This window comes from Choloepus didactylus, chromosome 2, assembly GCF_015220235.1.
Source record: "Choloepus didactylus isolate mChoDid1 chromosome 2, mChoDid1.pri, whole genome shotgun sequence".
Classification (NCBI taxonomy): domain Eukaryota; kingdom Metazoa; phylum Chordata; class Mammalia; order Pilosa; family Megalonychidae; genus Choloepus; species Choloepus didactylus.
In genome coordinates this window covers 157,331,860-157,355,314 of record NC_051308.1, presented here as the reverse complement: position 1 = coordinate 157,355,314, position 23,455 = coordinate 157,331,860, and the positions used below count along the sequence as shown (strand labels likewise).

The following is a 23,455-nucleotide window of genomic DNA, read 5'->3' as shown; positions in this document are numbered from 1 at the left end:
TGATAGACAATACGGGATCTAAAAAATCTTGTTTACCTTTGACTACTGGTGGAATTGAATGTTGTTTTGTCACTTGTTTAACAGCTATCTACATACTCTTGTTTTTTCATGCCTTTTGCCCATATATTTTCGGGGTCATTTACAAAGTCTTGTATGAATTTTTTGTTTTGAAGATACTAACTCTTATCTGTCCTAATTACTGCTAACATTTTTCCAGTTTGTGGTTTGCCATTTAATTCTAATATATTGTTAAAGCTAACTCTTTTTTTCACCTGAATATGCTTATTGCTAGAATACTTGAAAATACATAAAGGTAAAAATAACCCACCATAACATTTAACCACTTAATATTTTGGTGCATTTCCTTCAATCTTTGAGCATTTTTTCAAAAATTGGGATGAGAGAAGTTTAAAATTTGTATATAGTTAAATCTACCAGTCTTTTCTTTTATGATTTATTCCATCACATTTAAGTTTACAACATCTATACCCATTTTAAAAGTTCTCTCAACTACTTTTTAAACTACTTTTGGTTTAAAAATATTTATCAATTAAATCCATTATTTTGATGTACCTACAGTATGAAGTGATAATCAAAACTAATTCTTTTAACCAAAATCAAACTTCCTAACTTGCACTTTACACTATAGTAGAATGCTTGGAGTTTCCCTGAAAATATTTCCATGTCTTTTCTCACGCTGTTCCATCGACCTAGAGTCTTATTCGAGACCAGGGCACCAAGTGTCATTTCCTCAGTCAAGTCTGGGCTAAGTGCATCTCCTATGTGCTCACTTAGGAAAGTAAACAAATCATTATTTTAGCATTTACCCTAATACATTGAAATGATCTGTTAATGTACTCCCTGTATTTCTATTAAATTGTAAATCCTCATGTCTTAATAATACTAAATCCATGATTTATTTACTCTGGCCTCTTAGCATCCAGCACTGTACTTACTACAGAGTAGACTTTCAACAAATATCCATTCAATTGATTTGGAACAGTAAGCCAATATTCCCAGCATTAGTTTTTAAACAACTCTTGTCTTTCCTACTGATTTGTGATATTGCTGTTAACAAAAATTAAATTCTTGAATGTACTGGTTTATCTATTTTTTCTTATGTTGCTTGTGATCTTGGTGTAAAGTCTAAGAAACTATTGCCTAACACAAGGTCCTGAAGATCTTTCCCTATTTTTTCTTCTAGGAATTTGATAGTTCTAGCTCTTACATTAAGGTCTTTGATATATTTTGAGTAGATTTTTGTAAATGGTGTGAGGTAGGGGTCCTCCTTGTTTTTGCAAGTAGCTATCTAGTTTTCCTGGCACCATTTGTTGAAGAGACTATTCTTTCCTCATTGAGTGGTTGTGGCCACTTGTCAAAAATCAGTCGGCCATAAATGTGAGGTTTGATTTCTGAGATCTCAATTCTATTCCATTGATCTATATGTCTGTCCTATGCCAGTACCATGCTGTTTTGATTACTATGGCTTTGGAATAAGCTTTAAGAACAGGAAGTATGAGTCCTCCAACTTCATTTTTCTTTTTTCAAGATGGCTTTAGCTATTCAGGGCCCCTTACCCTTCCATGTAAATTTGATGATTGCCTTTTCCATTTCTTTAAAGAAGATTGTTGGAATTCTTATCGGGATTGCATTGAATCTATAAGTTGCTTTAGGTAGTACTGACATCTTAATGATATTTAGTCTTCCAATCCATGAACAAGGAATGTCCTTCCATTTATTTAGGTTTTCTTTGATTTTTTTTTAGCAATGTTGTAGAGTTTTCTGTGTAGAAGTCCTTTACATGCTTGGTTAGATTTATTCCAAGATACTTGATTCTTTTAGTTGCTATTGTGGATGGAATTCTTCCCTGATTTCTTCTTCTGATTGTTCATTGCTTGTGTTTAGAAACAATACTGATTTGGGGGTGTTGATCTTGTACCCTGACACCATGCTGTATTCATTTATTAGCTCTAGGAGCTTTGTTGTGGATTTTTCAGGACTTTCTGTATATAGGATACCATCTACAAATAGGGAAAGTTATACTTCTTCCTCTCCAATTTGGATTTCTTTTTCTTGCCTAACTGTTCTGGCAAGAACTTCCAGTACAATGTTGAATAATGGTGGTGACAGAGGTCAACATTGTCTTGTTCCTGATCTTAGAGGGAAAGCCTTCAGTCTTTCACCATTAAGTAGGATGTTAGCTGTGGGCATTTCATATATGCCCTTTATTATTTTGAAAAAGTTTCCTTTTATTCCTAATGTTTTAAGTGTTTTTAACAAGAAAGGGTGCTGTATTTTGTCAAATGCCTTTTCTGCATCAATTGAGATGATCATGTGGGTTTTTCCCTTCATTATGTTAATGTAGTGTATTATATTAATTGATTTTCTTATGTTGAACCACCCTTGCAGACCTGAGATAAATCTTACCTGATCATGGTGTATAATTTTTTTTAAATATGCAGCTGGATTTGGTTTGCTAGTATTTTGTTGAGGATTTCTGCATCCATATTTATTAGAGATATTTGTCTGTAGTTTTCTATTTTTATGATATCTTTATCTGGCTTTAGTATGAAGGTGATGTATGAAGGCCTTGTAGAATGAGTTAGAGAGTGTTTCTGCCTCTTCAATTTTTTGGAAGAGTTTGAGGAGAATTGGAGTTAAGTCTTCTTGGAATATCTGGTAGAACTCTCCTGTGAAATCATCTGGTCCTGGGCTTTTATTTTATTTGGAGATTTTTGATTACTGATGCAATCTATTTACTAGTAATTGGTTCTTTGAGATCGTCTATTTTTTTCTTGCATCAATGTTGGTAATTTGTGTGTTTCTAAGAATTTTTCCAGTTTATCTAGGTTATCTGATTTATTGGCCTACAGTTGTTCATAATACAGCTTATAGTCCTTTTTATTCAGTGGAGTCAGTAGTAATATCCCCCTTTTCATCTCTGACTTAGGCTGTGTCCTCTCTCTTTTCTATTTGTTAGTCTAGCTAAAGGTTTGTCAATTTTATTGATCTTTTCAAAGAACCAACTTTTTGTTTTGTTGATTTTCTCTACTGTGTTTTTTTTCTATTTAATTTATCTCCACTTTAATCTTTGTTATTTTCCTTTCTTCTGCTCACTTTGGGTTTAGTTTGCTCTTCTTTTACTAGTTCTTCCAGTTCTGATGTTTGGTCTCTGATTTGAAGTCTTTCTTATTTTTTAATGTAAGCGTTTACAGCCAAAAAATTCCCATTCAGCATTGCCTTTGTTGCATCCCATAAGTTTTGTTGCATTGTATTTTTATTTTCAATCATCTCAGGATATTTCCTAATTTTGCTTGTGATACCTTCTTTAACCCATCGTTTGTTTAAGGGTATGTTGTTTAATTTCCACATATTTGTGAATTTTCCATTTCTCTCTATATTGATTTCTAGTTTCATTCCATGTGGTCAGAGAATATACACTGTATCATTTAAATATTTTTGAATTTATTTACTTGTGTCTCAACATACAGTCTATCCTGGAGAATGATCCATGTGCACTTGAGAAAAATGTGTGTTCTGTTTTCACTGGGTGCAGTATTCTATGCACGTCTGTTAGTCTTGTTGGTTTAGTGTATCATTCAAGTCCTGTACTTTCTTATTGATCTTCTGACTAAATGTTCTATCCATTTTTGAGGGTGGTGTGTTAATATCTCCTATTACTAATGTAAAACCATTAATTTCATCATATGTTTGTCAGTATTTGCCTCATATGTTTTAGGGCTCTCCTGTTAGGTGCACATATATTCATAATTGTTACATCTTCTTGTTGAATTTTCCCCTTTATCAGTATATGACCATTTTTGTTCCTTGTAACTGTTTTGATTTAAAGACTACTTTACCCCATATTAGTAAGGCTATCCCATATCTCTTTTGGTTAGTACTTGCATGTTATATTTTTTCCATCCTTTCACCTTCAATGTACTTGTATCTTTGACTTTAAGACTCTTGCAGAACAGCATATAGTTGGGTCATGCTTTTTTATCCATTATGCCAATCTCTGCCTTTTGACTGGAGAGTTTAATCTATTTACATTTAAAGTTACTACTGTTAATACAGGTCTTTCTTCTGCCATTTTGCTATTTTATGTTTGAAAAATTTAACACCCTAAATATATAACAATCATCTTTGGTTTGATACCTACTTAACTTCAATATAAAGTACATATAATTTTCCTATACCTCTCTGTTTCCCCACCATTTTTTTGGTACTTGTTACCATTTATATCTTTATACATTGCATGTTCCAAAACATAGATTTAACTTTAGTTTTTATGCATTTGCCTTTTAGAATCCTGTAGGAAATAAGAAGTGGAGTTATATACCAAACAATACAATACAATGATACTTGCATTTACAGTTCCCTAACTGGTTACCTTTACCACCCATCTATTTCTTTATGCTTCTTTGAACCACTGTTTAGTGTACTTTCCTTTCAGTCTGAAGAACATCCTTTAGCACTGCTTGCAGGGCAGGTCTATTAGTGATGAATTCCCTCAGCTTTTGTTTATTGGAGAATGTCTTAGTTTCTTCCTCATTTTTGAAATAGAGTCTCCTTGCATATAAAATTATTGGCTGGCAGTTTTCCTTCAGTACTTGAAGTATTTTAACCCACTGTCTTCTTGCTCCATGGTTTCTGATGAGAAATTGGCACTCAATCTAATTGGGCCTCCCTGGTATGTAGCATGCTGCTTTTCTCTCACAGCTTTTGATGGGGTGCATTTTTTTTTTCTCATGTTTATTCTGTTTGGTGTTCTCTGAGCTTCTTGCATGTGCATATTCACACTTTTGCTAAGTTTGGGAAGTTCTCTGTCATTATTTCTTTGACTCTTCCTTCTGCCCCTTTCTTCTCCCATAATGCAGACTTTGGTGGGCTTGTTGGTGTTCCATAGCTGTCTTAAGCTATTGTCACTTTCAGTATTCCTTTTTTCTTTCTGCTTTTCAGCTTGACTCATTTCAAGTGTCTTGTCTTCAAGTTCACTGATTTTTTCTTCTGCCAGCTCCAATCTGCTCTTGAAATCCTCATGGGCATTTTTCATTTCAGTTTGCCCCCTCCAGAGGGTTGATACAATGGCTGACCTCAGAGCCGGGAAACAGTGATCTGAATTTGCTAATCAAAAGCTGTGATCAGTGATTGGCCATCACCACTCCTGTTTCTGGGGAAGAGGATTTTTACATCCCTTTCTGCTATCGGCAGTTAGCCAGGAACTAGACCGTGTGGAGGCTTGCCATGAGAGTGGGGGATGGTTGCTGGCAGATGCCACACAGAGAGAGCAATCTACAGTTCTTTACCTTAATTTATCTACGTCTGCCTCCTGCTCTTCCCTAGATGCTCTGCAGTGTTGTTCTGACCTCTGGAGTTTCAAAATAGTTGTTTTAGGCAGTTTCTCCCTGTTCAATAGTTGTTTTGGTGGGAGGAATGTGTCCTGAGCTCTGCCATTTTCTCCAGAAGTCCCTCAATACTGTTGAATTTTACTTGATTTTCTGATGTTAAGAGTTTATAACCATATTTGTAATTGAAATTCATCTTCAGCTTTTTCTGCAGATATTATGTTTGATTTTGGTATGTCAAAATTCTCCTGAAATGCTGGTATTGCGTCTTCTGTTATCTTTTGTTTCCAGGACTGCTGCCATTTTGTGGTAACTTCATAAGTAACTTGGTGGGGAAATGAGTGAGGCTTCATCATATGTTTTCAGTTAACCTGGGAATTTTTTAAATTTTCTGTTGAGGTAAGTGGAAGTGAGTTCTGGTATTACTTAGGGAAAAGTACCTAGAAAGTAATATTTTAAAAATTATCAGGTATATTGTAAAGCAAGTTTATGAAGAATTAATCTTTAAGAGGACAGCATTCCCTTCTTTCCCCCTTTTTAAATGGCAGTTTTCAAGACTTAGAGATATCAACAATATTTATTGTGATGAGCAGGTGCTTCTTTCTACTCAAGTGTTGAACACCACCACCACCACCACCAGCAACAACAAACAAAAAGGAAAAGAAGTAACATTTTCCTTTTATTAAGAGCCACTGTGTATAGTTGTGCAGGTTTTTCATTGCACAAAACTAGGAAGCACAAAATGTATCAGCTTTGCATGGACTATATATTTTTTTCCAAATGTGATTAAAATCTAGATCAGAGGTCAGCAAACTTTTCCCTAAAGCACCAGCTGTAAGCATTTAGGCTTCTGTGCCATGAGGGCTCTGCCACAACTACTCAACTTTGTTACTGTAGCATGAAATCAGCTATTGACAATACACTGTGTAACTGAATGGTTGTGGTTGTGTTTCAGTAAAATTTTATTTAAAAGAACATGTGGCTGGCCAAGGACTTAGTGTGTCTACCTCTGCTCTAGATACATACTTATGCCTACGTATTTCTCAACAAAACTAAGACTGTCATGAAGATTTTATGTCAGGTTATGATTATGACTGAAACTCTTAACTTCTAAATCTTATTTTCCTTTACCTCTCTTAATCTCCACTGCAGTTTTATCCTCTTCTACTAACATCCTGCCAATGTTAGAATTCTTCAAAGCTCGGTCTTAGATCTTCTTTTTTCACTCCTATACTCTCTCCCTAAGCCAGTGAAAATGATTCCAGTATTTTTAACTTCAATGCATTCCTGTCTCTGAGCTCCACATAAACTGCTCACTTGATGTTTCCACCATAATTTCTCAAAGGCACCTCAAATTCAACATAATCTTCCATTATCAAACCTAGTTTTCTGTTGGTGCTCCCAGTTTCAGTGAATGGTACCATTGTCTCTCTAATTCTACAAGTCAGAAACTTAGGAAGCATACTTGACATACAGGATTGCTATGCCCTGTTGATATCCTTGTGAACCTTTTACATATGTCCCCTTCTTTTCTCTTCTATCAAAAAAGTTTCTACCGTCTTTTATCTAGATTACTGCAACAGATAACCATTCTTGCTTATTCTTGGCCGCTTCCAATTTAATCTCCACTTCTAGTTTGAGTTTTCTTTACAACACAACTATCTCATCATAAACTAGCGCTATGCCTTCAATGGCATCCCTTTGTTCTTAGGATAAAGACATAAATCCCTGGGAATATGGCTCATAAAGCTGGGTGTGTTGAGTCCTCTGTCACCCTTTCCATCCTCATCTTGCACTTACTTTCCATCTACTTTGTGCTACAGCCACACTAGCCTTTTAATTCTTCAAATAAATCAGTGGTGTTTTCTCACAGCTCATGACTTCTCTCTGGAATGACCTTTCCCTATCTTTGCCTGGGTAGCTACTATTCATCTTTTATATCACAGTCCAATGCTCTCCACATGGAACCCTTCCCTAACCCCCAGATTAGGACAGTTTCTCTGTTATAGGCCTTCTTACACCTGAATTCCTATCCTTTAGGGAACTTAGTTTGTAATTACTCATTTACCTCTGTGATTTATTAAATTAATGCCTGCTTCTATCACTAGATTGAAAACTCTATGCTTACCACTATATAGGATCTTAAAAAATATTTGTTGAATGAATGGCCAACTATCCAAATCCAAATACTTGCATTGCAATGAACAAACTAGTTTTGAATCTTGTGTGGGAAAAAGAGACAACTCTTATTAGAGATGCCTGCTATAGAAAGGCTATAGGCCTCTATTATTTTATTATTCTCAAAATATGAATATATTTCAGTATCTCTTCTGTGTCCTTCATTTTACCAATTTGCTTCTGTGCTTTTCATTCTATTATTAGTCCAGGCAGCCCAAACATATGAAACAAAACCATTATATTTTGATTTATATTTTACTTACCAGGCTCCCTGAACCTGTGAACTGCATGTCAATTTCAGGGGCTTTAAAGTCATTTGGTCATTTAGGGCTACAAGTAACAAATCTTTTCGGTATAAAGTCTAAGATATTATTTTTGCTATTGCCTGCTCAATTGACACACTTATGTTTACTTAAATGAGTACTTTTTTAATAATTAGTTTTCATTCCATTTCACTATAGCTGAATGATTATGCCTTTGGGTATACCACCTTTTGTCAATTCAGTTTAACAAGCATGTATTGAAAACAGATATAATATGCCAGACATGATACCAGGAAAGGGGATTACAAAGGTGATGGAAAGGTCTCTGACTTCAAGGAGTTAACAGAATTTTTAAAGTAAATAATATTAAAGAAAGTTATATTATTTATGTCAAATAAATATCAGAATTGGGATGGTATGTTAAGAGATGAAAAACAGGGAGAAAACTGAGAAGAATTTAGTTATATAAAATCAACACCAAAATTAAAATTCTTTATTTGGAAAGAATTTATGTATATAGTCAAATCTTTATTTATTGTTTGGAGAGTTTAGATCTCAGGTTAAATATGCAGAGTTTATATCTCAGGTTAAATATGTAAAGAAAGAAATAAACACAGTTTGGTAAGAATAGTTCCCTGACTGTTAGAATTTTCCACTTGCTACTAGCTAAATGAAGTATGCAAAGGGCACCCGTAAACCGTCATGTCAACTGACAGATAAGATCAACCCAGTTGTTTGAAAGACTATATTGTATTGTAAATTTTAGAAGCATGTTACAGCATATTACATCTGACACCATCAACTAGAAGAATGAGTTCATAGGCAATAAAGAATAAATTGTGAGAAGGCAGGTGTGACACGGTCTTTCCCTTTCACAGTTTATTTTCCATGGAAACTCTATACCTAATATTTATGAAATTGTGATGTAAGTTTTTGTATTGTTGTTGGAGAGGTATTTCTGCCATGCCTGTACAATTTGGCCTATTACATGTAGAGTTATGCTTTACTATAGGGTCTTTTATTATAGAGTTGGCCTCACAAATGTGATTGTGTATGTGTGTGGCAGTGTAATAATTATAAAACAGCAAGCTATTTGAAACAGAATTTCTGAGATTCAATAAAACAGAGTTTTCTTTGTTGAAATATGCTCAATTTTAACAGTTTCAGAAAAATATTACTAAATGTGGCTATACAAAACTAGGAAGGCAGTAAAAACTATACTCACAGAAAAATATTTGGTGAACATAACTAGTCTAGGAGGTCTATGATAAATGCTGCTTTCAAAAATATACCAGTCACAGAAGAGCAAGGCAATAATAATGGAAAGGTAAGTGTACATTATGAGAAAAACACAATTAGAAAAATATAAAGATACACTTACTGGTTCTCCTGCAAGTCCCCTGTCTCCTGGGCTTCCAGTGGATCCTTGTAAACCCTGAACAAATAAAGGCAAGCCTGGAGAAAAAGTGGTGCTTGACAATATTTTAGGCAGTTTCTTTACCTCAAATTTCCTTCCTAATCCTTCCACCTAACTTTTCTATGTCTACCTCTATTCTTATATTTAATCTCTACTTCTATACTGGGCCAACTAACTATCCAGAATTATTTTAAATTTGGATTTCTTTATACTTCTAATATTTATATAAAATGGCTTACTATTATTTTTTTAAATAGTATTCTTGTTGTGTATTCACAGATATGACTTATGCCCTAAAACCTTGTAAGGCACAGGAGTTCCAGCATCTAGATGACTACAGATGACCAAATTAGACCTCTCAAACTTCCTTTTAAAAGAATTTTTTTTTGTTTTTACACTATGCCATTCATGGTACCCTAAAAGCGGCTCTTGAATATGGAAGTATATTCTACATGGTGAAATGGTAGATAGAACTCTAAAACAATTTCCAGGTCCCCTTTGATCATCCTATTCACAGATTTACTGAGCATGTACAGTATGCCAGACACAAATGACAGCTAAAGATATATAAAATACTGCCCCTTTCTATTTGCAATTTACCTCTTCTACATTATTGACCTGGGGAAAGCCAGCAACTTTACAGCTGATCACAATGACCATTTTATCATAAAAACCAAAAGCTGAGAAAAAATATGCTATTGAATTAGAAGTAAAAATGTTCAACATTCTTAGCAACATACAATCTTCTAAGTTATGATCATTAGTGCTATATTCAGTTATATAAGGCTATCAGGTTAAAGAAAGGGAGATATATAAAATCATGGATTCTCATCTGGCTATGGCCTTGTTACATGTAAAATCATATCTTACCCATTCACTCCAAGCTCCTAAATTAAGAAACAGGATCAATGTGAAGGTCCCCATCATGCCAGTTAAATCAACAGCAAAAGTTTGGAGCCTTAATAATGTCTGCCCAGCTCTCTTTGAAAAGTATGTTTAGAGACACTATCAAGCTTAATAAACACCTTTGATACTGTTTAAGATGCATATTTGATAGCAATTTCAAAGCTGTTTGGGGAAGCTTTGTAACTACTTAAACAGACCTCTTCATTTTAACTGTAGATAATAAGAAAAAGGACAGGCTGGCACAAAATTAAAAATTCCCATTCTGGCTTTTCAGTTGCTATTGATAACATATCATTTGTAGCAGAACTTCTTATCCCGTGACTTAAAACTCAGTAATTAGGATAATGAGTATGATAATGATGACCTTGAGGACAATAATGACTATAACGGTTACTATTTATTGAGAGTCTGTGCCAACCACAGTTATAACATCAGGTGTTATAACTACAGAAGTTAAATATTAATGATCTCCATTTTAAAGACAGGGAAACTGAGCTTCAGAGAGGTTAAGTAATTTGTACAAACAGCTAGTAAGTGAACCAGGATTTGACTCCCAATATGTCTGACTCTGATGTCATGCTCTTCCACTATACTGATCTACTTCCTACAGATTTTAATGAAAAACTGAGCATTCAATGGCATTTCCATTTTCGGAAAACATGTGTGGAGCATCCTCAAACACCTTTTATGAGTATAAGCAAGGAAGCATATATATGTTACTTTCATGGTTACACTTTAGTGTGTGATCATGGGTAACTATGATAACTTTATGTGTTCTGCCTCACTACTGGAAGAATGGGAAAGAATAGCTTTTAAAATAATTTTTGAATTATAAAGATGAAATAAATGTTTCTCAAGTATCCTTAGTTACTTCAGGGAAAAAGATATGTAAGAAAGAATTAAGAGTTCCCACTTTCAATAATGGCCAAGTAGCCCCTATCAAATCAAACTATTTGCAAATAACAAGTATAAACTGAGAAAAATTTTTTTAAAAATTAAATAAAAATTATGATAAAGTGTTGGAGAGAGACCAAAAATTGGAGTGGAGGGGTCTACACTTGAAAAAAGTGAATGGCACTGAATAGGTTTCTGATTTTTTAATATGGCTTTAAGTGGATGGCAGGTCACAATGGATGGTTAAAACTAGTATCAAAATCTATAGTCTTACTGGCTTGTAGAACCTGAAGACAGAATTTGGAGTGATTACAGCTGCTGGAAAGTAATGGAAGAAAGAGACAGAGAGGAGGAGCCTCAAATTACTGATACAAAATCTGCCTAAATCTCTTGATGAGATTTGAACTATATCTGCAGGGCAGATTCCAAGCAGCCCAGCTAAGGTTAAAAGAATTGAACAGAGATTTCAGATGCCACCCACTGCAGAAGAGATAGTGTGGTGTTTGAATCTAGCTAAGCTACTGCCTGCTAAATAAAAAACAAAACAAAACAAAACAAAACAAAAAAAGCAACGCTCCTCAAAGAAATATAAAAGAATTTGGAGTCTCTATAATAGATCATGAAAAATGTCCAAGATACAATCTAAAAATTATTTGACAAGAAGATATGCCTGTATTTATAAGAAAAGGCCATCAATGGAAACCAATCTCAAGATTAGCCACATAGAGTTACCACACAAATGTTTTAAAGTAGTTATTATAACTATTCTCAAAGATGTAAAGAAAAATATACTCTTGAATAAACAAATAGGAAACCTCAGCAGACAAAGAGCATTTATAAAAAGAACGAATGGAAATTATAGAACTGGAAATTAACCACCCTAAATAAAGTTAAAATTACCTTATCTCAAATTTAAAAATCCACTGAACAGGCTTAACAAGGAAGTGGAGATGAGAAAAGAGTCAGGTTATCTGAGTACAAAAACAGGAAAAAGAAAAACTGAAACAAAAATTAACAGAGCCTCAGGCCATGAGGGATGATATAAAAACAAGTCTAACATATATGTAACTGAAATCCAAGAAGGAAAGGAGGGAGAAGGTGGGGAGAAAGAAAATATTTGAAAAAATAATGAGTGAAAATTTCCCAGTTTAGTGAAGACACAAATTTATAGACCCCCAAAGCTCAGCAAACCTCATGCACTTATGCAAAGAAAATTCACCTAGGCACATTAAAATCAAACTGCTGAATGTCAAGGATAAGCAGAGAATCCTAAAAGCAGCCAGAGGAAAATGATATGAGGAAATAAGATATGGGTAACTGAAGACTTCTCATCAGAAATAATGGAGGCCAAAAGATAGTGGTGTATAATTGGGCATGCTAAATGGAAAAACAAAACAAAACAAAACAAAACCAAAAACCTGTCAATCCAGAATTCTATATCTGATGAAAATATCCTTCAAGAATGAAGGTGAGACAAAGACATTTTCATAAATAAAAACTAAAAGAATGCATCACCAACAAAACTTCACTACAAGAAATCTAAAGGAACTTCTACAGGCTGTAGGGAAATAACACCATTTTGGAAAGAATGAAGAGCTCCAGAAATGGTAAACATGTGAACAAACAAAAGGCTATTTTTAATCTCTAAATATCTTTAAAGTACATATTCCATTCACAGTAAAGCAAAATTACTTTATTTATATTACATCAAAAATTATAACTTTGCATTGTGGATATAATAAGACATGTAGATGTGAAACTTAAAACCATTATAGCATAAAGGTCAAGGTGTTAGTGAATGGACCTATGTGGCTACAGGTTACTCACATTTTATATGAAGTATTACAATATTTAACTCTAAGTAGACCATGGAAAATTAGGATATATACTGTAAACCCTAATCCAGGGGTTGGCAAACTACAGCTTAGGGGGCCAAATCCAAACTGTCAACTGTTTTGTAAATAAAGTCTAATTGGAGCAAAGGCATGCTCATTGTCTATGGCTACTTTTGCACTGAAATGGTAGAGTTGAGTAGCTGTGATAAAGACCATATGTTCCACAAAACCTAAACTATTTATTTTTTGGCCCTTTATAGTAAAAAAAGTGCCGACCCCTGACCTAAACTTAATGGCTTAAAAATAATGAGAAGAGATATAGTTAAAAAGCCAATAGATTAATTAAAATGGAATTCTCAAAAGTATTCAGTGCCAAAAGAGGGCAATGAATTAAAAATTAGGGGACAAAGAAAAAACAAATTTTAAATTGGTAGACTTAAAACCAGCCATATTTTAATTATATTAAATGTAAACCAAACACTTTAATTAAAAGGCAGAGAGTGGCAAAATGAATTTTAAAAGCAAGACCCAACTGTAAGAGACTCATTTAAAAAATAAAGGCACACTCCCCCCTACGTGGGACAAGATTCCCAGGGTGTAAATCTCCCTGGCAATGTGGGACATGACTCCCAGAGAAGAGCCTGGACACAGCATCATGGGATTGAGAAAGCATTCTTGACCAAAAGGGGGAAGAGAAATGAAACAAAATAAAGTTTCAGTGGCCAAGAGTTTTCAGATGGAGTAGAGAGGTCATTCTGGAGGTTATTCTTATGCGTTTTATAGATATCCCTTTTAGTTTTTAGTATTTTGGAAGAGCTAGAAGGAAAAACCTGAAACTGTTGAACTGCAACCTAGTAGGCTTGATTCTTCAAGAAGATTTTATAACTATGTAGTTTACATAATGTGACCACGTGATTGTGAAAACTGTGGCTCACACTGCCTTTATCCAGTTTATGGACGGATGAGTAGGAAAATGGGGACAAACATTAAATGAATAATAGGAGAGGATGGGGGATGGGATGTTCTAGGTGTTCTTTTTTACTTTTATTTTTATTCTTAATTTTCTTTTTTTGGAGTAATGAAAATGTTCAAAATTGTGGTGATGAATGCACAACTACATGATGGTACTGTTGACAACTGACTGCACACTTTGAATGACTGAATGGTATGTGAATATATCTCAATAAAATTGAATAAAAAAATAAAAGGCACAGAAAGGTTGAAAGTAAATGAATAGAAAAAGAAATGCCATACAAACAATAAACGTAAGGCTGGAGAGACAATATTAATATAAGATAAAGTAGATTTCAAGACACAAAGAATATTACTAGAAATAAAAAGCATCAGCAGAGATACAGAGATAAAGAGGAACATTTATAATAATGAAAGGGTCAGTTGACCAGGAAGAAAATAATAATCACAAATGTAGATAAACTATTAACAAAGTTTCAAAATACATGAAGTAAAAATTGACAGATTTAAAGGGAGAAGTAAAGAAATACAAAATCATAGTTGGAGATTTGTAATAAGTATCAAGACAAAAAATTCAGTAATATATGAACACTACAGTTTTTATAAGATTTAGAAAGCTAAAAAGAAAAAAGTGACCCAGGATTTAATCACCTTAATAACACAATTCTTTGTAATAAACTGCCCAAATGATCATACCACTTCCTCTAAATTCTCCCTTTGGGTCAGATCTATGCATGCATGGAAGTAAAATTTAGGAAACAGCTTTGGCCAAGAGACAAATATGTTTTTGGTTACCTAGACTTGCAGAGTACTATATGTGCTGCCAGTATGAGAACTATGGCTTTAGAATCATGACAATTTAGAGCTTGAGGAATCTTAAAAGGAGATCTTACATACCTTACCAATCTCTTTATTTTACAGATTAGGAAAATAAGACCCAGAGAAGCTAACCAATTTAGCCAAAGTTATATAGATATTATTAGCATGCACTAGAACAAAGTTCAATATGATTTCCACCAAAACTTTTTATTATACAGCTTTGCCTGCTTGTTGATAATACAAAAATGACCAGAGGCATTAAGATTACTATGCAGGATCAAATGAATCTTTGGAGCGTGTGTAATTTTCTTGCAATAATCATTCCTAGCTTCCCCAAGATCCTATTTCAGTTAAATCAAGGAGAAGATAATGTCAGTATAGAGTTAAGTAAACCTCAATAACTATTATAAACATATGATTTAATGTCCAACCCAGGTCATCCAAGAAGGTAACTTTATTTTCCAGTAGTCTATGAGACTTGTTTGCCATAAGCTATGGCTACAAAATAGTTCTAGTATCTTTTATTAGATTTAGGAAGTTAAACATCAAATTTCACATTTATCCAGACAAATATGATAAGCTGAAAATGATGGTAAAATTTTAAGGAATGTCAACATTGTACAAAACAAGAAAGTAACTTTATTTCTATGGGCCTCATTTTCCTAAAATGAGAAGACTGAATTTGATGAACTCCATATTTCTCCATTCACTGCAGTATATTAGCTTTGTGTACAGTGTAGCAAAGGGATCAGAATCTACAGAAACACCAACTGCATTGATATAATAGAAACCTAAATGATGAGTTTTAATACTCGAGGAATGTTTTGGGGGGATTTCAATTAATATATAATACTGCTTACACACTCTTCTTTCCTTGGATACGGTCATTTTTCTCTTTTAGGTCTCATATTTTAGGTTTGACCAATATGAGGCTATTGAAGGAAACAACAGGCAGGGGGCAGCAAATTTCAAAGGAATAAGCAAATGTAATGATATTAGTTACAATTACTAAAACAGTCAACATTTTTATCCTATACTTTTTTGATTCTTCAGGTGCAATCTATTTATATTATCTAACTGTACTACTTTAATTATATATTGTATATGTATATGACTAATCAAAATGTCATCATTAAAATTATGATTCCAAATGGAAGTAATTAAAAATACATAAACATTTAATAAGCTTATTTGATCATATTAATATATACAATATATTTTATATATGTGTATATGTGTGTGTGTATATATGTATATGTGTGTGTGTATGTATACACAAATATATATATCTTTCTTTTTTAAACATTGTTTTCTTCCTCAGTTAGTGATGATAACCACAGAATTTGTTGCCTCTCCTCAGGAAAAAAATGCATAATTCTGACAAGATTTTTGATGGTAAGAAAACAGCATTATGTAATACTAAAAACTCTTAGAGTGGTGCCGTAGAAAGCATGATGATACACACAACTCCACACTCCGAGGGCCTTAAAAGCAGTCATGCTGAGTTAAAAGAAACTAGACAAAAAGTCTCAAAGAAGTTTCTTGTGTTAGTTTTATTAATGCAACATTGTTATATTTATATATCACACCATTTTATTTTGAAATGAGTTTTACAAAATCTAACTTATAACCAGGATGAAGTAAAAATAAGAATTATTAACACCAGTTTATAGATAGTTATAACTAAGAACCAACTTGCCCAGATTGAAGGAGAGAAAAAACTTATAAATTCTCTTAGTTTAACATACTAAATATCAACCAGTAGTTGTTCCAGAGGATAAAGCTGATGGAAATGCTCATAACCTGATTATGTGTCATTACTTACTGGTTTCCCTTGAGCTCCTCTCTCTCCAGAGTTTCCAGCCTTACCCTATACAGGAAAGAAAATGCTTGGGTCAAATAGCCCCTGCCTAAAATAGTAATCAAACATTTAGAGAAATTGCAGATTTTAAATGTTCATGTTTAATGAGAAATATTTTATTACATACAGTAAGACCATGAGGTCCTCTTTTTCCTTGATCTCCTTTTTCACCCTATAAAGTATCAATAACAGTTGAGTTAGTAAAAATGTAAATTATTGTCCCATACATGCTAGCATACGATCACATACAAAAATAAGGTATCAATATATAGTTCTATATTGAAAATAAAACATATTTGTATATATAGTAAAAACTTCATACTTAGACTAAGAGAAAATTTGGAACCATACCTTTGTAAGGAAATACATCATTTTTAAAGACAGGATTTATAAGCTTAATAAAAATTAACTGCATATGAAATGAGAAAATCAATGATTACCTTTGTACCTTGTATCCCTTGTTCCCCTGAGAGACCATCTTGTCCTCTTGGACCCTAAGGGTAGAAAGAATATCCTGTTGTTAATTTGAAATGTCCTTTTTTACTGTTATATGTCCTTGCAATGAAGGCAGTATGTGCTTCCTTAGTTGAAAAACTCCTTCTGCTTGCTCCTATGCCCTGATCACAGAATACAGCTGAGGTGTTATTACTGAAGCCATTTGCGTGGGAAAATCAAGTCAGTATTTTCAAGACTTAATATAAAATAGTAAATCATATGACCACAAGAACAGCTGATTCAGTTGTTGAGGTGGCAAACATAAAAGTTAGTTTTCAGGTATTTTGTTTACTTTATTTACGTAGATGCCAGCCAGGATTTATTCTAAAAACAACTCTATGTCACCTTAAAAGTGGCTGGTTTGTTTGTTCATCCAACATCTTAAGTTTTCTGATGGAATGGTAGTCTTCTCTTCACATTACTAGAAAATAAATGCTGACTGAATTGTGCCTGCTATGCACCTGCTTGACAACAGTTACTGGGAAATGGCAGGAACACAGAAAGAGAAAATGCTGTTGGGAATATTAGTGTAAAGTATTAAAATTCTCAATTTGCTATCAAAATTAATTCAGTAAATAGAAGAAACCAGCTGAAGCATTAACTGCAAAAGTCATTCTCTAATAAAATGATAGCATATGTCTCCCTAAGTTACAAATTTCCTTGCAAGATCTTAAAGTCCTTTTCAAAGGACTCACTTCATTCTACAACCACTAACTAAACATGTACTGTGGAAATGGCACTGGGTTAAGTGTTATGGGAATACATATTATAAGACAGTTTCTCAATTATAAAGCTCATAGAATGATAAAATAAATTATACAAATGACTATAATATAGGAAGAGATAAGGGATGTCAAGTGCTTAAGGGATTCAAAGGAGGGAGACAGTTTGTACATACACGTAATGGGAATGAAGATATTTTTACAGTTGGAGATAATGCTCTCATAGACTTTTTCAAAATATATGGCATTCTAGATAGAAGGCATATGAGAAAAAGGCATAGAGGAAGGAAATAAGATACTGAAAGAATAACAAAGTTGTCTATTTAGCTGGACTACTGGATGTAGAGAAAACGTAAGAAGTACATGTAGCAAGGAAGACTGGGACGTAAAAGGTAAAGAATGGAGTTTATATCTAAAAAAGTTGATAATGGGGGCAGCAATAAAATCTCCCAGTACAAAATGGTGATCTGAAAGTGACCCCCTAGTCTTCAGCACCTTCTCTTGTATCCCAAGTGGGATCAGCTTTGGATTAGCTTTATATTATTACAAACTGCTTACTATAATAGGAATCTCTTCTTGGGTATTCTTGAGCAACTGCAATCCTTGATCTTCTTGGAAATGTTCATGGGATTGGACTTGTACTCCGTGAGGATCTATGACTCCACTGGTCACATTAAAGTTAAAGCTATGGATCCAGCTCTACAATTTCTTAGTCTGTATTCAGAGTATTTCATCATCTGTCTCCAACCTTCCTTTCTGCTCTGTTTTCCAATAAAAGACTTCAAAATAAAGTTACAGTCTTAGTCTCATTGTGCAGGGCCTTCAATGGCAAATTGAGGAGTTGGGACTTAATTCAACAGATCAGTAATTTTCAAAATGTTGTATTCATTCAGCAAACATTTACGAATGCCTACTGCATGCCAGGCACTGTTTTAAGCCCAGAGAACCTGGGAGGGACAAGAAACAAAACCCTGACTTCATAAACAAGCAAATAAACATATAAAATGAAATATATAAAAATGACAATAGACAAGTGCAATAAAGAAAAATAAAGGAGATTAAGTGACCAGAGAGTGTCCAAGGTGGGGAGCACTATTATAGATTAGGTGGTCTGAGAGTTTCTCTAATGTGACATGTGGGTAGACACCTGAAGGAAGTGAGAACATACGCCATGAAAATATCTTGGTAAAAATCATTTTGACAGAAGAAACTTCAAGTGCAAAGATCCTGAGGTGGGGACATGCTTGGAATGTTTGACAACTGAGTAACTGAAGATGAGAAAGAACAAAGATTAAAGGATGACTCTGATTTTCAGTGTGAAGGCCCTTCAGAACCCTACTCTAAATAATCACCCTCAAACACTCAGCAGCCTGTTTTGATTCTCTTTCTTTCACTCCTTCAGTACCTTCCTTTTTATTCTTGCCCTGTAAGAAAACACTTTCCTTAAAGTTTTTGGAAGAAGAGGAAGGCTGAGAGAGTTTGAAAACTAATGAGTGGTCAACACTCTAAAACATTGCAGAAAACAAGTAAGAGCTAGACTGAAAATGTCCCCACTGTTAACTAGGTACCTAAAAACCTCTGCAGGCTGAAATTTCTATCAATCTTTCTTGGTTATTCTGTTAATGAGTGTTCTAGTTTGCTAATGCTGCCAGGATGCAAAACACCAGAAATGGATTGGCTTAAAAAGGGGGTTTATTTGGTTACACAGTTACAGTCTTAAGGCCATAAAGTGTCCAAGGTAATACTTCAACAATTGGGTACCTTCACTGGAGGATGGCCAATGGCGTCAGGAAAACCTCTGTTATCTGGGAACGGACATGGCTGGTGTCTGCTCTAAGTTCTGGTTTCAAAATGGCTTTCTCCCAGGACGTTCCTCTCTAGGCCAGAGTACCTCTTCAAAATGTCACTCTTAGTTGCACTTGGGGTATTTGTCCTCTCTTAGCTTCTCTGGAGCAAGAGTCTGCTTTCAACAGCTGTCTTCAAACTGTTTCTCTCCTGCAGCTCCTGTGCATTCTTCAAAGTGTCGCTCTTGGCTACAGCAAGCTCGTTCCTTCTGTCTGAGCTTATATAGTGCTCCAGTAAACCATTCGAACTAAACGCTGAATGGGTGGGGCCACATCTCCATGGAAACTATCCAGAGTTATCACTCACAATTGGGTGGGGAGCATTTCCATTGAAACAACCTAATCCAAACATTCCAACTTAATCCCCACTAATATGTCTGCCCCCAAAAGATTGCATCAAAGAACATGGTTTTTTTCTGGGGGACATAACATATACAAACTGGTACAATGTGTAACTGGTAAAATGATGGCATAATAACAGAAAAAAATTAGAAATGCAAGTTTGTTTAGCAAGGAGTGTAGGAAGATAATGAGTTCAATTTGAGATTATCAGCCATTTGAAGCAGCAATAACCAAGGAGAGGGATGGAGATTTAAAAGTCATTCTGGGAGTGACATCATCAACATGGTAACATAAGACATCTACTGAAAACCTCTCCCCAGAAATACAGCAATCAATCAATCAATCAATCAATCAATAAACAGACAAATCTAACTTGCTCAGAACTTTAGAGGAAGGTGAAGAAGACTGGAGAAGGAACCCACAAATGTTGATTTGAAGAAAGAGAAAAATATCAGGTAGTAAACTTCCATCCCAGACTTGCCAGACCATTTCCTTCTCCCTCAGTCCCACATAGCTTGGGAAGTGGCCAGAGGCAGTGGCTGGGATCCCTTCAACCTCCCACCGGGGAGACAGACTACAAAATCTCTCACATCAGTGAGAGAGATCCCCACCTATATACAGACATAGAAATCCAAGTCCATAGGGACCCTGGCAGGACTCAAGCCACCGGAGAGGGTGGAAAACAAAAGAGCACCAGGGAGGAACTAAAATGGAGGAACAGCAAGTAGCCAGGCAGAAACTGTCTGAAACAACTGTTTGGGGACTCAGAGGACTGGGGAGGACATTTCAATACCCAGGTCAGTGCAGGACAAAGGGACTGAAAAAATGGGAACAGAGACTGCAATTCCACTATGGATCCTGGCACCCATTCCCCTCCCTTGAGGGAAGCAGCAGCAGGAGGCCTGATCCTTGCCTGGGGGACTGCTGTGGACAGGGGTGGCTGTGGAAGTCCTCTGCCACAAGTACAGAGGAGGACACAGCCCAACACTGAGCCAGATATTGCCATGCAACGTGAGAGCCCCACAGTTTCAGCTCTGCCTGGTCAGACACTGACAGGGACCATGAGTTAAACTGCTTCTGAGGATAAATAAGTTACTGAGATTGCCGTCTACTGAAAAGGCCAGAAAGTGCAGGGGTAAAATGAAGGGCTTTTTGGAACCTCTCCAGACCCTATCTCAGGCATACTAGAGCTGGTCTACACCTTTTGCATGGGTATCTGGCCCTGTTTTGGCTGGAAGATACTGATAATACAACTATCAAAGCCCTAATAGAAAACCAAGGCAACAACTAAATCCTAGACAAGAGAAACTGACCTTCAGAATAGACTCATCAAGAAAATCAGATGACCAGATATCAGGAAAAAATCACAAGGCATACAAAAACACAGCAAAAAATGGCCCAGTCAAAGGAACGAAAAAGTTGGAGGAGACACAGAATCTGGAACAACTAATCATAGATGTTCAAACAAATCTCCTGAATCAATTCAAAGAAATGAAGGAAAATATACATAAAGAGATAAAAGATATTAAGAAGACACTAGAATAGCATAAAGAAGAATTTGGAAGTATACATAGAAAAATAACAGACATTATGGGAATGAAAGATGCTGTAGATTAAATTTTAAATATATTTGAGACACACAACAGCAGGTTTGGAGAGGCAGAAGAAAAGATCAGCAAGCTAGAAGCTAATGCAACCGAATTCGAACAGACAAAAGAACAAATGGAGAAAGAAATGAAAAAAATTTGAGCAGGGTTTCAGGGAAGTGACTGACAACACAAAGTGCACAAACATATGCATCATGGGTTTCCCAGAAGGAGAAGAGAAGGGGAAAACACTAGGAAGAATATTTGAGGAAATAATGGCTGAAAATTACCCAACCTTTATAAAAGACATACATATGCAAATCCAAGAAGCCAAACATACTCCAAACAGAATAAATCTGAATAGACCCACTCCAAGACAAGAGAAAAGTGATTTTCCACATACAAGGGAAGTCAAATAAGACTATGTGCTGATTTCTCATCAGACACCATGGAGGTGAGAAGGCAGTGGTATGGTAAGATAATGAAAGAGAAAAATTGCAAGCCAGCAAAAATGTCATTCAAAAATGAGGGAGAGTTTAAAATATTCACAGATAAATAGAAGCTGAGAGAGTTTGTTAGCAAGAGACTGGCTCTGCAAGAACTATTATAGGGAGTTCTGCCAGCTGAAAAGAAAAGACAGGAGGGAGAGGCTTGGAGGAGGGTACATAAATGAAGAGTACTAGTAAGGGTAATTAAAGGACAAAGAGAGAGAAAAAAATAGGTCTGACAAATAAAAGCCAAAGAATAAAACTGTTGAAGTAAGTATGCTTTTATGATAATAACATTGAATGTTAATGGATTAAACTCCTCAATCGAAAGACATAGATTGGCAGAATGGATTTAAAAAATGATCGTCTATATGTTGTTTACAGAGACTTATTTTAGACCCAAAGATGCAAATAGGTTGAAAGTGAAAGGATAGAAAAAGATATGTCATGCAAGCACTAACAAAAAAAAAAAAAAAAAAAAAAAAGTCAGGTAGCTATATAATATCAGACAAAATAGACTTTAAATGCAAAAATGTTATGAGGTAAAGAAGGACACTGTATATTAATAAAAGGGGCAATTCACCAAGAAGAAATAACAATCATAAATATCTATGCACCTAATCAGGTTACCCCAAGTACATAAAGCAATCACCGGCAAAACTGAAGAGAGTAATATATGTCTCTACAATAACAGTGGGAGACTTCAACACACCACTTTCTTCAATAGATAAAACATCTAAATAGGTATCAATAAGGAAACAAAGGACCTAAATAATATGATAAATTAATTAGACCTAACATACATATGTAGAACATTGTACCCTAAAACAGCAGGACATACATTCTTCTCAAGTGTTCATGGAACATTCTCCAGGATAGACCATATGCTGGGGCACAAGGAAGGTCTTAATAAATTTTAAAAGACTGAAATTATACAAAGCACTTTCTCAGGTCATAATGGAACAAAGCTGGAAATCAATAACAACCAGAGAACTGGAAATTGCACAAATATATGGAGATTAAACAACACACTCTTTAAAAACAGTGGGTCAAAGAAGAAATAGAAGGCAAATCATTAAATATCTTGAGATGAATGAAAACGAGAATATGACATATCAAAACTTATGGGATGCAGTGAAGGCAGTGCTGAAAGGGAAATTTATAGCCCTAAATGCCCATTTAAAAGGAAGAAAGAGCTAAAATCAATGACCAAGTTGAACAACAGGAGAAACTAGTGAAAGAACAGCAAACTAACCCTAAAGCAAGCAGAAGGAAAGAAATAACTAAAATTAGAGTGAAAATAAGTGAAATAGAGAATAAAACACAATAGAATCAATTAAACCAAAAGTTGGACCTTTGAGAAGATCAATGAAATCGATAAACCCTTAGCTAGACCGACAAAGACAAAAAGAGAAAAGATACAAATAAATAAAATCAGAAATAAGAGGGAGGTCATTATCACAGACCCAGAAGAAATAAAAAAGA

The 23,455-nt window shown here is 34.8% G+C and overlaps 1 protein-coding gene across 1 annotated transcript in view; it reads right to left on the bottom strand.

Moving 5' to 3' along the window:
- The window catches only part of COL24A1 (collagen type XXIV alpha 1 chain), a 466,350-nt gene that overhangs the window by 165,431 nt on the left and 277,464 nt on the right, over positions 1-23,455 (bottom strand). Inside the window, 4 exon segments of the mRNA XM_037826738.1 lie at positions 9,171-9,224; positions 16,458-16,502; positions 16,621-16,665; positions 16,934-16,987. Coding sequence (XP_037682666.1) covers positions 9,171-9,224; positions 16,458-16,502; positions 16,621-16,665; positions 16,934-16,987 — 198 coding nt within the window.